The sequence below is a fragment of the Vicugna pacos genome, chromosome 3 (genome assembly GCF_048564905.1).
Source record: "Vicugna pacos chromosome 3, VicPac4, whole genome shotgun sequence".
NCBI lineage: Eukaryota > Metazoa > Chordata > Mammalia > Artiodactyla > Camelidae > Vicugna > Vicugna pacos.
In genome coordinates, this window is record NC_132989.1 from 7865200 (window position 1) to 7882758 (window position 17559).

At 44.2% G+C, this 17559-nt stretch overlaps 1 protein-coding gene and 1 long non-coding RNA gene across 12 annotated transcripts in view; one reads left to right on the plus strand and one right to left on the minus strand.

Moving 5' to 3' along the window:
• The window catches only part of EBF1 (EBF transcription factor 1), a 376175-nt gene that overhangs the window by 234364 nt on the left and 124252 nt on the right, over window positions 1-17559 (plus strand). For all 11 annotated transcript variants that reach the window (XM_072953719.1, XM_072953717.1, XM_072953718.1 and 8 more), the window contains exon 7: window positions 4827-4908. In XM_072953719.1, coding sequence (XP_072809820.1) covers window positions 4827-4908 — 82 coding nt within the window. The remainder of the gene's footprint in view (window positions 1-4826; window positions 4909-17559) is intronic.
• LOC140689350 (uncharacterized) lies at window positions 12118-15747 on the minus strand. The gene is made up of 3 exons (XR_012064288.1): window positions 15666-15747; window positions 13825-14099; window positions 12118-12287 (listed from the first exon to the last, which is right to left on the minus strand). It is a non-coding gene; the product is annotated as an uncharacterized lncRNA (long non-coding RNA).

Here is a 17559-nt window from a genome sequence, read left to right on the forward strand (position 1 = left end):
AGGTTAAGTAACTTTTCTAAAGTCACACAATTAATTGACGAGGGAAGCTAGAATTATGGTGAAAGCCACACCACGGTCCCGGGAGGGAGGTACTGATATTCCCACATTTTACTGGGGTTGCTGAGGTTCAGGGAACTGTAGAGATTTACCCAGACTTGTCTTATCTTTACCCCAAGATCCTGTCCAGTATACTCTACTGCTGTCTTCCTTTTAGAATGTTCCCATTTCTACCCTTCGGAGGTCCCGGATTCTGTTTAGTTGTATAAATATTTGCTGAAACCCAGTTCTGGGTCCTGTGCCATGTGCTGGGTATGCAGAGATAATTTTTGGTTATTTTTACATCCTCGTATGGATTGGGTCAGATCCTGTTGGCTAATTCCATCAGTTTTCCTTCTGAGGGAGCCTAGTGGTACCTTTGGTATCCAGGACACACGAAAGCTACTCCTTATACTGAATATGTTTTGGTTGGTAAAATGCAATACAAGTAAATTCCTGAATAAATAATTTTGTTCTACAAATGTGTGTTCGGTTCAGTTAATGTTCAGTGATGGGTAGTGTCCTGCGTTAGACTCACTGACGAACCTAAACACAACTTTTAATAGGATGTCACTTTGGGTTTTATGACCATCACTTTCCTAGTTGAGGTAGTGGATTGCAAAGTTCAATAGCTCCAGGGTTGAGCTCTTTATTGGGTTGGCTTTTGGGAAGCTAACATCATATTAGAAAAAATCATGCAGCTGGAAGTCAAGACATGGGGATTATAGTTCCAGCTCTCAGAACCATTATAATGGTGTGAGTGTTGTCACGGCTTCTGATCACTTTTCTCATACACACGATGGGGACGTTAGACTAAGGGATGGTTAACGTCACTTATAAAGTCCTATAATTCATGCAGAAAATACACACCATGGTGAGTCCTTTTGGCCAACAGAGTATCGGTTTAGTTCTGACTGTAGATAAATATCTTAATTTTACTGAGTCTTCGTTTTCTTGCCGTTCAAATGAGTTGATCATTGTGGCGTGCCTATTTATAGGACTTCTGTGAGGAGTCAGGGAGGTTCTTGGGGTATACGTGCTTTGGATAATCTAACACTGTATGAACATAAGATAGTATTTGTATTGAAACTTACCTGAAAAGTGTCAGATTTCTCACCTCCCCCCCCACCGCCCCAGAAAAAAAGACTGGACTTGGTCCTTTGGGCTGTTTCCTGTAGTTTAGAACTCTGGAATTCTGAAGGGCCAGTAGGCTCTCCATCCTGCCTGAGGTCAGTTTCCCATGGCTGGGGTAAGGCGGCACACTCTTTCCCCTGACAACACTTTATCAAACACCCCCGCCCCACAAAATGTGGTACTTTGTTGGACAAAAGTGAGGTTTTGAGTTACAATAATCTCTGCTTTGTTCAAAGCACCCCCCCACCCCTAGAACCTGAGGTTTTCTTTGTAAGCCAACAGACGTGCACGTGTCCCCAGGTTTACAGATACCTTAAAAACAGCCTGATAAATCACCCCCCCACCAAATTTGTGCTCCACGTCTCACTCTGTCTCTCAGTGGAGATATTTTTAACTCCTACTTCTGAGTCCCCCCAGTTCCTTTAAGGAAGTGTGATCTGAAAGGGTCAGACATTTGGCATCGACTTGGAGGAAAGATTTGAAAGAATTCCTGGTGCTCCCCCTGGGGTAAGGGCTGGCTTCCCCCGAAAGAACTAGCCCTTCAGAGTGTCTTTGCCACATAAGGGCTTGTGCAAGGCCCCAGGCACCAGTTGACGCCGTCTCTTCCCCATGACAGATGGTCAGGCTTTCAATTTCAGCAAGCAATCCACTGTCGAGAGGACGGGCAGGGGAGTCTGCCAGCCTGCCAAGTGACAGGGCAGCTTCGGGTAACGGGGATCCAGTGTGTGCCCGACATAGCTTTTGTGCTAACGATGGGCTGGTGACAGGCGCCGCGCCCTGGCGCATCGCTAAGGCAGAAGATCCCCTGCTCCCTTGATTCCGGTCCTCCCTGGCAGAGCTAGCGTCCTGTTTGCCTGTCTTTCAAAATCCATTTTGGCACCAGATGGACCCCCTCGTGGTGGCCAGCAGTTGTCTGACTTGAAGATGTCAGAGGGTGTGCTGACAGCTCCTTCTAACACAACCTGAATCTGGCTGTCGGGTCTGGGCTCCAATGGCTTAAACACACACAGGCGGCAAATATTGTCAACCCTGGGGAACCGGGGAGGGAGGTACCCACTGGACAGAAAAAGGCGGTAAGGTCTCCCTCCACAATATTCACGTTGCTGATATGTGGAAATGGTAGTGCTAATAAGTTGTCTTATTCTTACGATGACTCTTATTTACTCGTATTTGTGCAATTGCCATTGTAGTGCAACTGCTGCCGATGGTACGGTTAATATTCATATCAATACTGCACTACTTCTCTTATTGTTTAAACTGCTGTGGCATAATGGTTAAGAGCACAGGCTGCGTCCGAATTTGAGTGCTAGATGCACATTTGCTAACCTTGGGGCAAGGTATTTAACATCCTGGAACCTCAGTTTCCTCATCTATGAAATGGGACTAATAGAGATTATTCAGAAGAGTTGAATGGGAAAATGTACTTGGAGTTCTTTGTGTTCAGAGCACGAGGTCAGCACCTCATACTCGGAAGACATCAGGACTATGACCGCCACCATCACCATGCTCACCATGTGCCAGGCTCTATCCGTCATTGCCGTTAATTTTCACAAATGCCTGAAAACGTAGGGGCTGGTGTTATACCCAGTTTACAGATAAGGAAAGCGTGCTGCAGGGAAGTTCAGCTACTTATCAAAGCCACACAGCAGTAGAGTTTGGATAGGAACCCCATGCTGGGTATTTCTAAGGATGGTGGCTTTTCTACCGTACGACACCGACTCTGACTATCAAATTAGCAGTTATCAGCCCTGACGTGGGGTTTCGGTGGCTTTTAAATATTCCCTTCCAACTAGCTGTGCTTGCAAGAAGCAGCAGTTTTCCCATTTCGGCGTCTTTGGATGTAGGCTGGAACCCCAGCAAGATGGCAGCCTCGCCGTCCCTGAGCTACGCCTCCTGAAGCAGTTTTGGGCAGCAGTCTGTGATCACTACGGAGCTCGGGGGAAAGGCACTTGGGATTGTGACCAGCCCCTCAGAGCCTGTTCCTTTCCCCAGACCGCCCTACTGAAAGTCAGGGGTCCGGATGGGCCAGCTGGGCTGGGGGATGACCGTGCTGCTCTTGGAGCCGGATTTCATATTCCACAGTTGGCCTTCAGCCATGTTCCGTGGTCCTTCGCCTTGTTCAGAAGGTTGATCAGCGTTGGCCTCTGTGGAGAGGACCTGGGAGCAGGGATGAATGACTGTTCCAAAGCCTGCTTTCATTGCCGGGCGGTCGAATGCTGCATGATGTTGAAAGAGCCATTTCAGGAAGAGGTTTACGTAATAATATATCACTTTGGGGTGCACAGAATCATTGTCTCTCTTCAAAGAGTTATTCCCACGCCATGCTTCCTTCTTGACTGATTCTAAGAGACCAGTGGGGAGAGGTTCTGCCAAGCCATCTCGCAGTGGAGTATTCAGAAATCGGCAGTTTGGTGGATATTGGTGCTCTGCCCTCATTACAGAGGACCCTGGTGTTCTTTGGTTGATAGAAAGACTTGGTACCCAGAGTTAAACCCAGACTTGAGGCATCCTGGCGTGATGGTTCTTCACAAATTATGTGTACTGAGGTGAGGGTTTTACTCCAGTGTAGACTTGAAGTGGGGGAAAGGTGAAGACAAGAAGACAATTCCGCTAAGAATTCAATTGACCAACATTTTACTGCGTTCTGATATTTCGGGAAAATATTTGGGCCTGAAATCCACAGCCCTAAAAGTTGAATGGAAGGAAGAACTTTCGGTGGCTTTTAAAGTGCTTCTTTTCCCAAATGTAGGCAGGCGGGGAGGTTTAATTGCGGCTGGACGGCAAGAATACCCTAAAAGGACACTTGATCTTGGCTGCCTTTTGAGGATGGGCCTTAAGAACTGCCACCTAAGAAATAGTCCAGAAGGTTATAGCAATATCTCATTTAACTTGTCACCCAGACCAGGGCACTTTTGAGAGTTAAAGTGGGTACTATTAATACTTACACTGATACACTGGTGTAGACTAGAATTGTTCCTGGCAAACTGGGACCTTTGGTCACCCTAGCAAGTAAAACCCATGGATATCACTCTAGAACTAATTCAGAGACCAACTTGGCAGTGGGGCAGGACATTCCTTATTCAGTCACAAGCAGCTTTGTCGGCAGCAGACATGTAAGGAGACACACAAAAATTCAAAAAGTCAAAGGACTTTAGTCAGTATGCGAGTCTCACCCCTTCTCATAAGCACTACAATTTAGATTATTTTATTTCGAGATGCTAAGATAGAAAGTGTTTACCATCTCCTCCTCTTCATCCAGCGTGTATTTTGCTGGCTCATCATCTGTGAATTTATGGGGCTTAAATTACATGTTGTCGTTGGGGACCAAGCGTAATTCTCAGGCAATTATCTCCTTAAATTATGGTGAAGACTTACCCTCTGTTTGAGTGAAAATACTTCCTTGGGGGTTTAATTCTTCTGTGAGATCTGTTGGCAGCACTGAGGGCGTTCCCTTAATAAAGAAGGTCCAGTTTGGATGCAAAACAAAGGCTAAAGCTTAAACAAAATATTCTAACACCATTCTTTCTGATTATTTCAGAAAACGCCCAGAGAACAGAACGCATGACCCAGAAGTGACTTACCGCTTTTTTTTGTTGTTTTTTTAACCCTCTGTGTCAGGACTGAAATGCTAACTGTGGTCATTTGTTTCTTCACAGGTTCTTCTTGAAATTTTTCCTCAAATGTAACCAAAATTGCCTAAAGAATGCGGGAAACCCACGTGACATGCGGAGATTCCAGGTGGGTCTGTCGTGTCTTTCTTAAACCTCAATAATGACATGAGTCTCAGGAGAGGGTAAAAAGTCTTAGGCAGATGAAGACAGAGTACTGTTTTCCCAGAGGTGAAGAGCAGGTGAGGCTCCTGGTCCCCAGATGTCCATACCGTAAGAGCTGTTTATATTAGAGAAGAAATAGGACTGAACCACCTGTGTGCTCTGGGTGATGCAGTGATGCCTTTGAACCTGTTTGACTTTTTAAAAAAATATATATAAGTGAAGTAATTAGGTTTACTTACTCCTTTTATTTTTGGAGGATGCACTGGGGATTGAACCCAGGACCTTCTGGAGGCTCAGCACACGCTCTACCACTTGAGCTATACCCTTCCCCACCTAGTTTGGCTTCTCAGAGGCTTAAGCCACTGCAGGTTATGTGAAATACATAGTAATGATGACTCCTTTGCCTAAAGTTCTGCAAGTAGAAAATTGGTAACTCGGAGCTTTGTGCTGTTTTGGAATTGGGTCACCGTCCTTCTTCCTGTCTCTACGTTCTTGCTCAATCTTGGATGTTGTTAGCAGCAATTATCTACTAAAAATGGGCCCCTGAAGAAGCAGGGCGTATCTAGGGCTATGTGGGTGACAGTCTGTTTCAGAAATGTCCTTGTGGAGCACACGTAAAAGTTTCCTAATCCACCACCATTCAGAGCATATATTAACTGCGTATAATTACACATTTACTAAAGGAAAAAGATGTGAAAACACATGGGTTAACTTTCCAGACACAGAATGGTGGTTGAGTTTTAGGAAAGGTTGCTGAGTTCTAGATGCCTGCTCTCAAACTCCGAAGTGCTGAGAATCCTCCAGGGGTCTTATTAAAATGCTAACTGAGGTCTGGGGTGGGCCTGGAATTCTACTTTCTAACAAGCTCCCAAGTGATGGCAAAGCCACGGACCACACTTTGAGTAGCAAGGTTCTACACCCTTGTGTCGCTCGCCATCTAGTTTCATGGTTAACTCATTTGCATGGTCAATGCTAGTTTCTCCATCAGAGTCATGATCCGTCTGTGGATGCCCACGGGGTCTGTCAGTGAAAACCGCGTGTATGTAAGGTGTGCTCCTAGGTATGGTTAGTCAGCTTTAAGTGCACAGTGAAATATATGATCTCTGAAAGGATCTTGACGAATCTTGGCTGCATGTTTTCTGATGGGAGAGAGGGAAAGGGTGATTCTGAGCACTGATTTTTGGATGTCAAGCTCTCTTTGTCTCCAAAATGATTATATTTTTTTAAGGTGAGGCTTAATAGTCTCATGAAAGAACCGATTCAGCAGAAGGGGGACTTTCTCTCTTGAGATTCTGAAGCATTTCTGTAAATCATTTGGCCTCACCACCTTTTGTCCTGACGGAGATGAATGGAAATCCTGAGTCCCTGGAAAATGTTTCTCCTGGGGAGCTTCTGACCCCAAGTGAGCAGACTTGGGTGCCCTCGTCCCCACCCAGGATGTTTTGTGTTGCGCTGGAGTCAGCGTTGCTGGTGAAACAACACATGTGATGCTTTTAAGTGTGTGTTGCTAAGTGTCTTGCAACATGAGATCGGGCTTCAGTATGAACTGTGCTGTAGCCTACCTTGGCCTTGCAATGGGCTGTGTATCTCCTTTGACCAGGGTAGGAACACGTCATATCCAGGCACGAATCAATTCATGTCTAATAAACACATCTAGGAGGCATGTGTGATGCCTTCTGCACACCGGGATCAACTTTGCTGTATTTCTCAGGGCAGCAGAGCTAGACGTGGGCTTTGATGACCCTCGGAATTTAAAGGAATATGTGTGTAAGATTTCTGGGGTCTTGTTTTCCCTCACAGGACCTGCTAGTGAAATGTCTGAAAGCTTTGAATTACAGGAATGTAGCTCTTAGATGAGATGAGAACCCATCAGTCTGTTATTTTTAAGAGTGTCTAGAAAGCCTTATTTTTGCAGACAAATAGTTATTCTTCACCAGCAGGAGGGCTACTGAGATGAGGGGGCATGAGTTAGACTTCTGGAAAGCCTCCGTTTCCTCACCTGGAAAATGGAGGGAAAATGATGATTCTGTTTATTTTGCAAAAAGACAACATTTTGCATGCATAACTAATTTGCACATGGTACAATATAAATGTAAGCCTTTGGAGAAAATAGCTGTGATGAACTAAAGCTGGGCCATTAGTTCAGCCCAGGGTTTCTCAGTTCGGGCTCAGTTGACATGTTTGATGGGATAGTCCTTTGGGCTGGGGGGCGGACTTGTCCTGTGCATTGTAGGATGTTTGACAGTTGTCACTGGCCTCTCCCCTGTAGAGAACCCGCCCCCACCCAGTTGTGACAGACCAGAATGTCTCCAGACATTGTCAAATGTCCCCTTGTGCTGAGGGTGCACGATTGCCCCTGGTTGAGACTCACTGGTTGAGTCCTACACCTGCTGACCTCTGACAGACTCTTCCTGGTGACAGTGCCACTGTCCTAAAGAGTACACTCTTTGATGAGGCAGGAGGGCTGCCTGGCATGGCTCTTTCTTGTGATTCTCCAACTGGTCCTACAGTGGGTGGACCTCTCTCAGTAGGGGCATCTACCTTGACCACCGCAGAGTCCGTCTCTGCGTTGAGGACGAGCTCTTCTTCTGTCGACAATGACAGATTCCTCAGTGGTGCTACCCGCCAGTGTGTGTTAGAATCCCGGGAAAGCCAAGGAGCAGTTTTCCAAAGGGGTGTTTGCCCCGATGGAACCTCGGGAGACTGTCTGCAGGCAGGACGTTGGAGCGCCAGCAGGTTCACTTGGCAGAGCGTGGAGGTGCGTGGAAGGGGACTGGAGCGTTGTATCCGCTCAGAGCTGCAGTGTTGGTCAGCGTTCACTTGTGTGCATTTTAGAGAAAGGAGCTATTTCTCAGAAGACTGCCTGAGCTTCGCTGAATTGATGGAAGTTTTGGCCAGTTTTCCAGGGCGAGAAAGACCCCTTATCAGATGGAGCCTGCCTCCAGTGGCCCCTGGCAGCTCACAGGACTCTGTTAGGAAATCAGCTCCCAGCTCTTCGGACGGAACCAAGACGAGGGAGATGCGCCTTCCCGGCAGCTACCCTGGCTGACAGAGCTGGGTGTCACTGAGACACTGGTGGACAGTTTCCTATGAATAGACAGACAATCACCATCATTTTTCTCACAGTACCCTAATGGGGAAGCTGACTTCAAATATTTTGATGTCACTGCTGCCTCTGAGGGGGAGTGAGAGAGTGTGTCATTGCAGCCACAAGAAAATTCTGTTTCACTCTCTCTCAGTGTGGCTTTTCCCAGTTCTGAAAACAGGAGGCCTGGAGGCTTCTGAGTGAAAGGGTGCCCTCCAGCCTGTTAAGGGGCTCTGTCCACCTGTCCTGGGCGGCCCATTTTGTATGATTACCAGGCCAGCAGTCTCCACGCAGCCATGCCCGGGCGTGTCTCCTCTGAACAGCACTCGGGGGCCTGTGTAGGTGACTGAGGGAGACATAAGAAAGGCTGCCGATCCCTTGACATGTAAAGACGTTCTGTCAAGCAAACTCAGCCTCCCAGCGGCCGAGCTTCTGGTGCGTAAACAGAGACCGCTTAATTACACAGGTCATGTCAGTTACTGCGACCTTAGCGTTTTTCAAGAAATTAATCACTTTCTACAGAGCTCGGCTATGTTCATACTTAAAGGCAGTATGGAATCAACCTTGTAGAAAATCTGGTACCATCTTTTTTCCCTTTTTTTTAAAAAAAAAAATCTACAATGGATGTTTTCTTTTGAAATCCCCAGACTGTGGTTAGGGTGACAAACTTGCTGAAATAGAGCGGTGGATACAGGCTTCATTCAGTTCTGGTGGGTGTGGGGACGTGGGGAGGAAGAGGGGGAAGCTATGGATGGAAACAGCTCATGACAGGCAGAATTTCACTGTGACTAAATGAGCCCGTTTCTTCATCTTGACACTAAAAAGATGCTAATGTCAAAGGACAGTGTTAAAACCATGTCACGGGTCTGGTTTTTAACTGACGGGAGCGAGACAATTCAAGGTTAAGATTTAAATCCTTATCAGTAGCTTGCCTTCTTGGGGCTGGCAGAGTCAGGCCGGTGAGGGGAGGAGCAGGCGTGGGGTACCAGCTGCCATCTCAGTGGATACCGTAATACCCAGAGTCTGGGAAGTAAAGCGACATTCCCAAATTCATCTCACCTCTTTGATAAAGGTTTCCCACAGGCCTTAACTCTCTATCTGCGTATGAATGTTAGATCTATGACTGTGTGTGAACATAAATGCAAGACACTCCGTGGTATCTATTGACAGGGTAGATGGTGAGTGTATGAACAAGAGAGACGGAGTGTTTGCCCTAATAAGACTTATCTTCCAGTTGGGGTCTATTAGTTAGGACAATAATAGCTGCTGTAACAAATAGACCAAAGAATATATAACAGCTCACATACAACAGAAGGTTATTTTTTGCTAACGTAATGGTGGAAGGCTGGTGTTCCTGGTCGGTGAGCAGATCTCATACAGGAAGTAATCTGGGGACCTGGCTCTTTTCATTTTGTGTGTCCACTCTGCCCTGGAACCTTTCTGTCTCCATCCATCCAGTTGAAGCGTAAAAACTGCATGGTCAGGGCACATGGACTTATTAAAAACCTGGTCTTAAAATTGATCCTTGTCAAATCTGCCCACATCCTACTGGCTACAAGTCTGTCACATGGGCACACGTGACCACAGAGAGGCCTGAGGTTGTCTAGTCGCAGACAAGAGGAAGAAGAACGTGGATATACGGGGGGAAATTACCATCAGCTGCTACAATGTGTACGAATAATTACAAGTCATGAAAAACTTTAATTATTGCTATAAAGACAATGAAATGGGATATTATGAGAGAGAACAACAGTGTGGGGTGGGGTAAGGGGACCTACTTTAAAGCAGGTAACCAGGGGAAAACTTCTGAGAAGGTGACTTTTAATGTCAGAGCTAACAGTTAGGGATAAATCATCCCGAGAGGTGCCAGGAGCATTTTCTGAGCAGAGGGAACAGCAAGCCCCAAATTCACGTTCATCTCGTGTTTGTCTGAGGAGAGGAGCATTCTTCTTTCACTTACTAGTCCTTTGGAGTGGAGGACAGGAAATACGTGGAGAAACCACCTACTTATTCTTCCCAAAGTCCCACCAAAAACGTGTGGTCTTTTAGAGATGATGACATGGTAAATGACATGAGAAGGCAACTCCCTGCCTTCTTTGTTGTTTGGTAAATTCTATGAATTTTGGAGAATCCTTGCTATTTATTCAGAAGCCCTCAGAGGATCTGAATCAATGTTACATAGGGCATGATTAGAGGATTCTTAAGACATATGCCCAAACTCTGCCGCCTCGATCTGCTTTTAAAGGCACTTAAATAAAGGAGGAAATATTCTCAACCCTTTTATTTCCCTCCCACTGTCCCCCACCCCTGTGTTATATTGTTTTGACAAGCAGCACATCTTGCAATTAAATTCTTTACCAACAGAATGCTGGGGGCCTGAGCTCCAATCCCTCTCTTCATACAGAATAATTTCAAGATGCACCATGCTGATTAATTATACTGAAAGCAGCTCTAATGATAGTTTCAGGATACAGGATTAATTCACATAACATGGTAAATACAAATGGTGGATTTTCAACCTGATATATTAAACCATTACGGCTTATTGGGCAAATATGTATCTTGGCATGAGCCCCGTGCTGGGCCTTGGCAGAAATTATGCATCACTGAAAAGGAATCCTTATGAACGGGGTTTGATGAGTGGTAGCTCGGCACTTAGAGGAAATAAATTCCTACATTAAGTACAGTTGTATTGAAAGAAAATGTAAAGTACATGAAAGGACAGATGTGAAAGCGTTTGGTTTGATCGTGTTGCCGATGGATGTTGGTTCTGAGGATGCCTGTGCGTACCGCGACTTACCCGCAAGATATTCTTACATTCTTCCACTTTTGAGGTTGGACCCTACAGAGCTCTTATTATGTGTGAGACACTGTGCTAGGTGTTTTACGTGTATAATCTTATTTATTTTCCTTCCCTCTTTCCCTGGTTTGCTTTGCTCCCTATGAGCACTGACCTTCCTTCTCTTCCATCATTCCTCTTCTCCAAATACACTGAGCTCATTCCTGCCTCAGGACTTTTGCACTCGCTCTTCATCTCCTTGGGGAGTTCTTCTGCCACATCATTTGATGGCTGGATACTTGGATTTCAGATAAAATGCCACCTCCTTAGAGAGGCCTTCCTTAGTCACCCAATCAAAACGGGCTCCTGCCTGGGCATCTCCCCTATTTTATCTTCTTCTTGGAACTTCTCACATTCTGAAATTGGCTTTCCTTGCTTATTAGCGGCTGAAAACCCCTTTTTTTTTTGTCCCTAATACAGACTTAGGTCTTGACGGGCTGGTACTTGAGCTTGTTCACTGCTGCTCCTCTAGTACATGGAGTAATGCCTGGCTGGCCCTTATTCCTATGACTCAGTGACTTATCCAAGCTAACACGCTAGCAGGTGGTGGAGTTGGGGTTCACACTCATAACTGTGTGACCCTGGAACCTGAGCTGTTGACTAACGTGCTGTTTTCTTGCTCAGTTTCCACATCTGTGCACCACAGTCCCGCCAGCTTTTCTGTGTGTTTGCGCTTACTGCTGCTTAGAACAGCCAGTGGGAACATATAAACAGAGGGCACCAGTTAAGTGCCGGCAGCACAATCCAGAGTCATCCACACTGTCCTGACCCACGGAAAGAGACACCAGGTTCAGATCAGCAATGAGCTTTTTCTGTCCAGCACGTGTCACAGTTCAGGAGACAGAAGCTGAGTCTACTGTCCAGTGGTCTGGATTAGTTTAGCACAAGTGTCCAAGGGTTTCGAAGTGTCTGTGTTTGTCCTACTGAGAAGAGAAGAGGTATTTTCGCCCTGAGCCTTAACGAGTGGATGGGATTCAGTTACTCCCTCCCTCCCATGGTTCCACTGTGTTACCTCCTGTAGGTTCATGCATCCTCCATGATTTTTAGTGAGTTATCTGGGATCTTTTGGCCAGATAGAAACTAGCAATCAGGCTGGTTTCAAAGAATATCTCGTTCCATACCAGTCAAGGATATTTTAAAGGACAAATTTAATGAAGACCCAAGTGCCGCAGACCATTTTTATGTAAATAATACCTGAAGTGTAGTCAATCAGACGGAAAACAGGGATGTATGTATATTAGAAGATAGCAGGAGAGTGGGAGGAGAGAGGGCTTCAGCCAGGAGTCTGTACTGGGAGGCCAGAAGCGGCTGTGGGTGAGAACTGGACCTGGAGTCTGAAGTTTCCCATCAGGCTTGTCTGCTCCTAATTTGTCCTATGATCTTAAGGATGTTTGAAAGCCTTGGGCCAGGGTTCTCCAAGCTGTAAGAGGAGGCAGTGGGCAGATATGCAGGATCATAACTACTGAGGACACCTTTTGTCATTTTCTCCTACAAACCTCTTGGGATGATATTTTTTTTTTCAGCCTAATTGTATTTATTAAGCATCGCATTCTCTATTTTGAAATTATTCGAAGCCACATGAAACTGCCAATTCAGAGTTCCTTGTGTGTGTGAGATAACCAGGGTTTCCAAACGGAATCGATATGATCCCGTATCAACAAAGGAGAGTTCCTGAATGTGTTGGGATGCAACCTTACTGTGGATGAGTCAGCATTCCCTCTCTGCAATGTTGTTCCCATCACTACATTTGAAACTCTTCATTGGAAGCCACTAGATTGGCTGATCTCATTCATCCCGATGTATCAACAGTTTGTGACTCATTGGAGGAGTCTGAAAAGAGTGGTTCAGCAGGCAGGTTGGGTGGAGAATGTAGACTGTGTGAAGTTGAGTGTGGAAGTTTGACCTGATAGGCTTTATTTTGTAGAGCAGTTTTAGGTTTACAGAAAAACAAGGGGGAAGCTCCCAGAGTTCACTGACTCCCTTAATACCCACCCCCCCAGTTTCCCTTATTATTATCATGTTGCATTAGTATGATACATTTGTTATAACTGATGTGCCAATATTGATACATTATTGTTAATTAACATCCATAGTTGACACTAGGACTCACTACGTTACACAGTCTATGGGTTTGTACAAATGCACGATGTTATGTATCTCCCATTACAGGGTCATACAGAATGGTTTCATGTCCCTAAAAATCCTCTGTGCTACACTTGTTTATCTTCCCTTCTGCTTCCCTAACTCCTGGCAATTACTGATCTTTTTACCATCTCCATAGTTTTCCCCTTTCCAAAATGTCATGTATTTGGAAATTATACAGTATACAATCTTTACAGATTGGCTTTTTTCATTTAGCAAGTTTCACTGAAGGTTCTTTCATGTCTTTTGGCTCCTCCATAGGTCATTCCTTTTTATTGCTGCATAATATTCCATCCTATGTATTACTTGTTTGTTTATCCATTCACCTATTGAAAGACATTCTGGTTGCTGATGCCTTTTACTTGGTTGAATTTTTTATTGTTATAATGGTAGGTTCACGTGTGGTTGCACACAGTTACACAGAGTGATTCTGTGTATCCTTTACCCAGGCTCCCCAGTGGAAATATTTTTGTAAAACTATTAAGCTATATTATGTTGCACTACAAAGTAGCCATATACAATATAAACATTGATATAATCCACTCATCTTATGCAAATATTTTATTTGTACTCTTTGTATATGTTTTTAGTTCTATAAAATTTTATCATGTGTGGGGTCTGTGTATCTGTCACTACAGCCAATATATTGGACATATGTGTCACCACAAGGGTCCCTTCTGCTGTCCTTCCATCACAGCACAGCCACCTTCCCTCTGTCCCTGACCCCTGGCAACCACCAATCTGTTGTGTGTCCAAGTTTCCTCTTATAAGGATGCCAATCAGATTAAAGCCCACCCTAACGGTCTCTTAATTACCTGTTTAAAGGCTCTGTCTCCAAATACAGTCCCATTCTGAGGTTCTAGGAATTCAACATATGAATTCTGAGGGGGCATAATTCAGCCCATAATATGCGATATGTCACCTTTTGGTATTGGCTTTTTTCACTTGATATAATTCTCCGGAGATTCATCCAGATGTATCGACAGTTTGTTCCTTTTCACTGCTGAGTATTATTCCACAGAATGCTGCTTAATGCCTTTTTATTCCATATACTTCAGGCCAGTTCATTTCATGCCTTATATTGAGGGCTCTGAATTAATACAAACATAGAATAAGCTAAACGTAGAGGTAAGAAAGCCATGTAACAGACCACCTTGAGCACTAATTTCCTTACGCTGAGGTATCATATATAAGGATTGAAAACCAAGATTTATAATTTTTAAATTAGTATTGAAAATTAAGTTGTTAGTTAGCCACTATATATAAAAACAGATAAAACCAAATTTCTTCTGTATAGCACAGGGAACTATATTCATTATCTTGTAATAAATTTTAATGAAAATGAATATATATGTATGTATATGCATGACTGGGACATTGTGCTGTACACTAGCAATTGACGCATTGTAACCAACTATACTTCAATTAAAAACCATTAAGTTGCTAAAATGGTCATATTTTAGAGGAGATACTTCTTACCAGAATATTCTAGATTTAAATATTGAAACTGTTTTTATGACTTGGTCTTTCCCCTGGTTCCATATTTGTTCTAGAAATGTTTAAAGATATAGATTTCAACTCTCTTTGGTTGCTTTTGTCTTAACCCTTCCTTCCACATGAGCTGCTACTTTGGTTAATGGGATTTTCCACTCATGACTGAATTTAGTTGCTTGTGTGTGTTTTGTTTTGTTTGTTTGTTTTGAAATTCTACTCATGAGACAGAGATCATGCTTCAGGAATCTGAGATGACATAGTTGGGACATACAAGGTCTCCTGTTTGAGAGGAAGGGAAGAAGGACTGAAGAATGATAGTGAGGAAATACTAACCAATAACTAAATTACCAGAGACCCCTCATCCATATGAAGCATTGAGAAAACTAGAATACATTGAGAAGAGACAGAAAATGTACAGACTGGTTTCAAAGCAGTAAGGTTTCATTTCATTTCAAGCCTAGGATGTAACAGGCTAATAGGCAGATGGTTTACAGAAAGTAAAATTACATAAACCAGTGAAATTTGCAATTCACAAGAGACCTAAATTATATAATTATATGTCGTGAACACAAAGGGCTTTAAATCTGTAAGATTTCATGGTTAGACTGATCAAGCGGGGAACATGGAAGACGTAATTTCTCTATCCTTTTATTTAGAATAACGGTTTATGCTGGGTCCTCTTTATGGCAATTAAAAGGCTTCCAATTATCAGCCCAACACACTGTTTCCAACTTTCTGGTGCATCACCAGCAAAGCAGCAACTCTGCTACGACTGCTGACATTTGCTCTAGAAGAACCAAGAGCCATAGTGGCCACTTTAAATAACATAAGCCTCACAGAACCCTTATGAGTTAAGTACTATTATCATTTCCATTTGGGAGTCAGGGACACTGGGGCTTAGAGAAGTTAAAAGTCTCATCAACTAGGAAAGCTAGATAGTCAAGGAGCATACATTTTAGGCTGAATTCTAATTCTAAATAGATGGGGGTAGATAGTAAAAATTATCGTCTTTCAGGATATTTAGATCCAGGATGTAACAGAGCAAATTCTGAACCACGGATGCGCCTAGAAATCAAAAACGTCAGTGTAAAATCTCTGAAGTCCGTGGATAGCTGTGGACTTGTGCTCTGCCCTTGGTACCCCTCACACTGGATACCCGCACCTGGAGGGTTGGACCAGAGAGAAGATACCATGAAACACACGGGGTGTTCATCTGCACATCTCTGGATTGCGGTATCAAAAAGCCACACCCCTCCAATAAGTTGGAACATTCTGTTTCAGAACCCTCCCATAGCAGCACTGTCCAGTAGAATTTTCCGCAATGATGAAAATGTTCTTTAATTGTCCCGCCCAGTATAGTAGCCTCCAGCCACACGTGGCCACTGACCACCTGAAATGTGGCTATGGAGACTCGGGAACAATGGAATTTTGAAAGTACGTAACCCGTTTAAATTTAAATAGCCACACACGTGGTTACCGTATCCGTGCAATTCTAGAGAGTAAAATTCTAATACATACCTGTTCCTCGCCTTACTCTGGGCCAGGGGTGTGAGGAAGGAGGGCAGAAAGGGAAGGGGTGGTCGAGCCCAAACGTAAAATCACTCTCCATGTTTATCTGTCCCAGGTTCAAGCTGGGTTTTGTTGACAAAATTTGGGAAGGTTGAAGATTTGGCAGGCCTGCCCGTCCCCTTGCCTGCATGAATGTGTCAGCACCTCATTAATCTTGTGTTAAACTGTAAAGGCCTCTTTCCCTCCCACTATAGGCTTATTTTTAAAGGACTTCTCAGTGCCCCTTTGCATCTCACCATTAGGTATTTTTTCGTTTAATTTGCAAGTTGTTCTGTGGATTAATTTCAGCATTTATTTTTAACTATATCCTGGTCATTTGCAAGTCGGAATGAGAGAAATTATTTGGGGTTGGGAAGTTAAAATGTATTGTGCTAAGAGTTTTTTGAGGAACATATTAGGTGTTTATTTTCTAGAAATTAAAGGCATGAGGATTCTCTGTGTCATCTTTCTTCCGTTATAATTAGTCATTCAATGAAGTGATTCTGTCACACATGTGGTCGTGATGATCCTGCTCTTGCCAAGAAGAGAAAAACATACAGGGTGTAGTTTTTTTCTTCTCAACCGTTTTTTGACATTTGTGGAATTAGATGACAATGTCTTTAAACGATACTGAATATTTTAAGCCCGTAGCACTCTGTCTTACAGGTGCACGGTGGATTGTCATTGTGTGTGTGTGTTTTTTTTTCTTCTTAAGACAGACATCTAGAATAACCACTTTCTGTATTTCCTGACACTGGAAACAGAGACCGTTTGGCATTCCTTTTATAGTTTCTTTAGCTAACGACTCCAGTGACCACTCAATTGTGGTCGTGTAGTAAATCAAAATCTCTTTGAAAGACCCAGCTCTGTTACATAATTGTAGATGTCCCAGGAAGTCCTCTCCTCGACTGAAAAAGAAGAGTTTCCATTGCTTTAAATAAGACAGAGTCTGCCACTGCTCAGAGCACTTTTTGAAAAGAAAAGAATGGAGGGCTTTCTCCTCTCCTCCTCCTCCTTCCCTCCTTCTTGTAAATTCACCTGCAATGGATGAAGCACACGCAGAGGCTGCAGGCTGTCACATCTGGTTGGTCAATCATGAAGAAAGAGAAAAAAAAAAAAAAAACCACTTTGCAAACTGCTGCTTCGAACTTACTGGGTCCTTCCATGAATGACTTGCCCTGGCTGGAATTTTGAGTTTCAGAGTGACTACTAACAGAATACTCTGAGTCCCCGAATGGGCTCTCTTAATTGTTCACTTTGCTTTTCCATATAATAGAGTTAAAAAATAACATGGGGTGGGGAGGGCCTGGATCTTGCTAGGGGGGTCAAGGTGGGGACCCTGAGGGAGGATGGAGAGAACCCCCAGAGGGCCCGCCCCCCGCTGCAGTCATCACTGGGAGACCCCAGGGCAGATGACCACAGGCGTGGCTTCCTGGCTTCCGCATCTGGGTCAAGAAAGACCAGGGCCTGGATAGAAGGAGCGGGGCCTCAGGTCCGCAGAGGGAGGG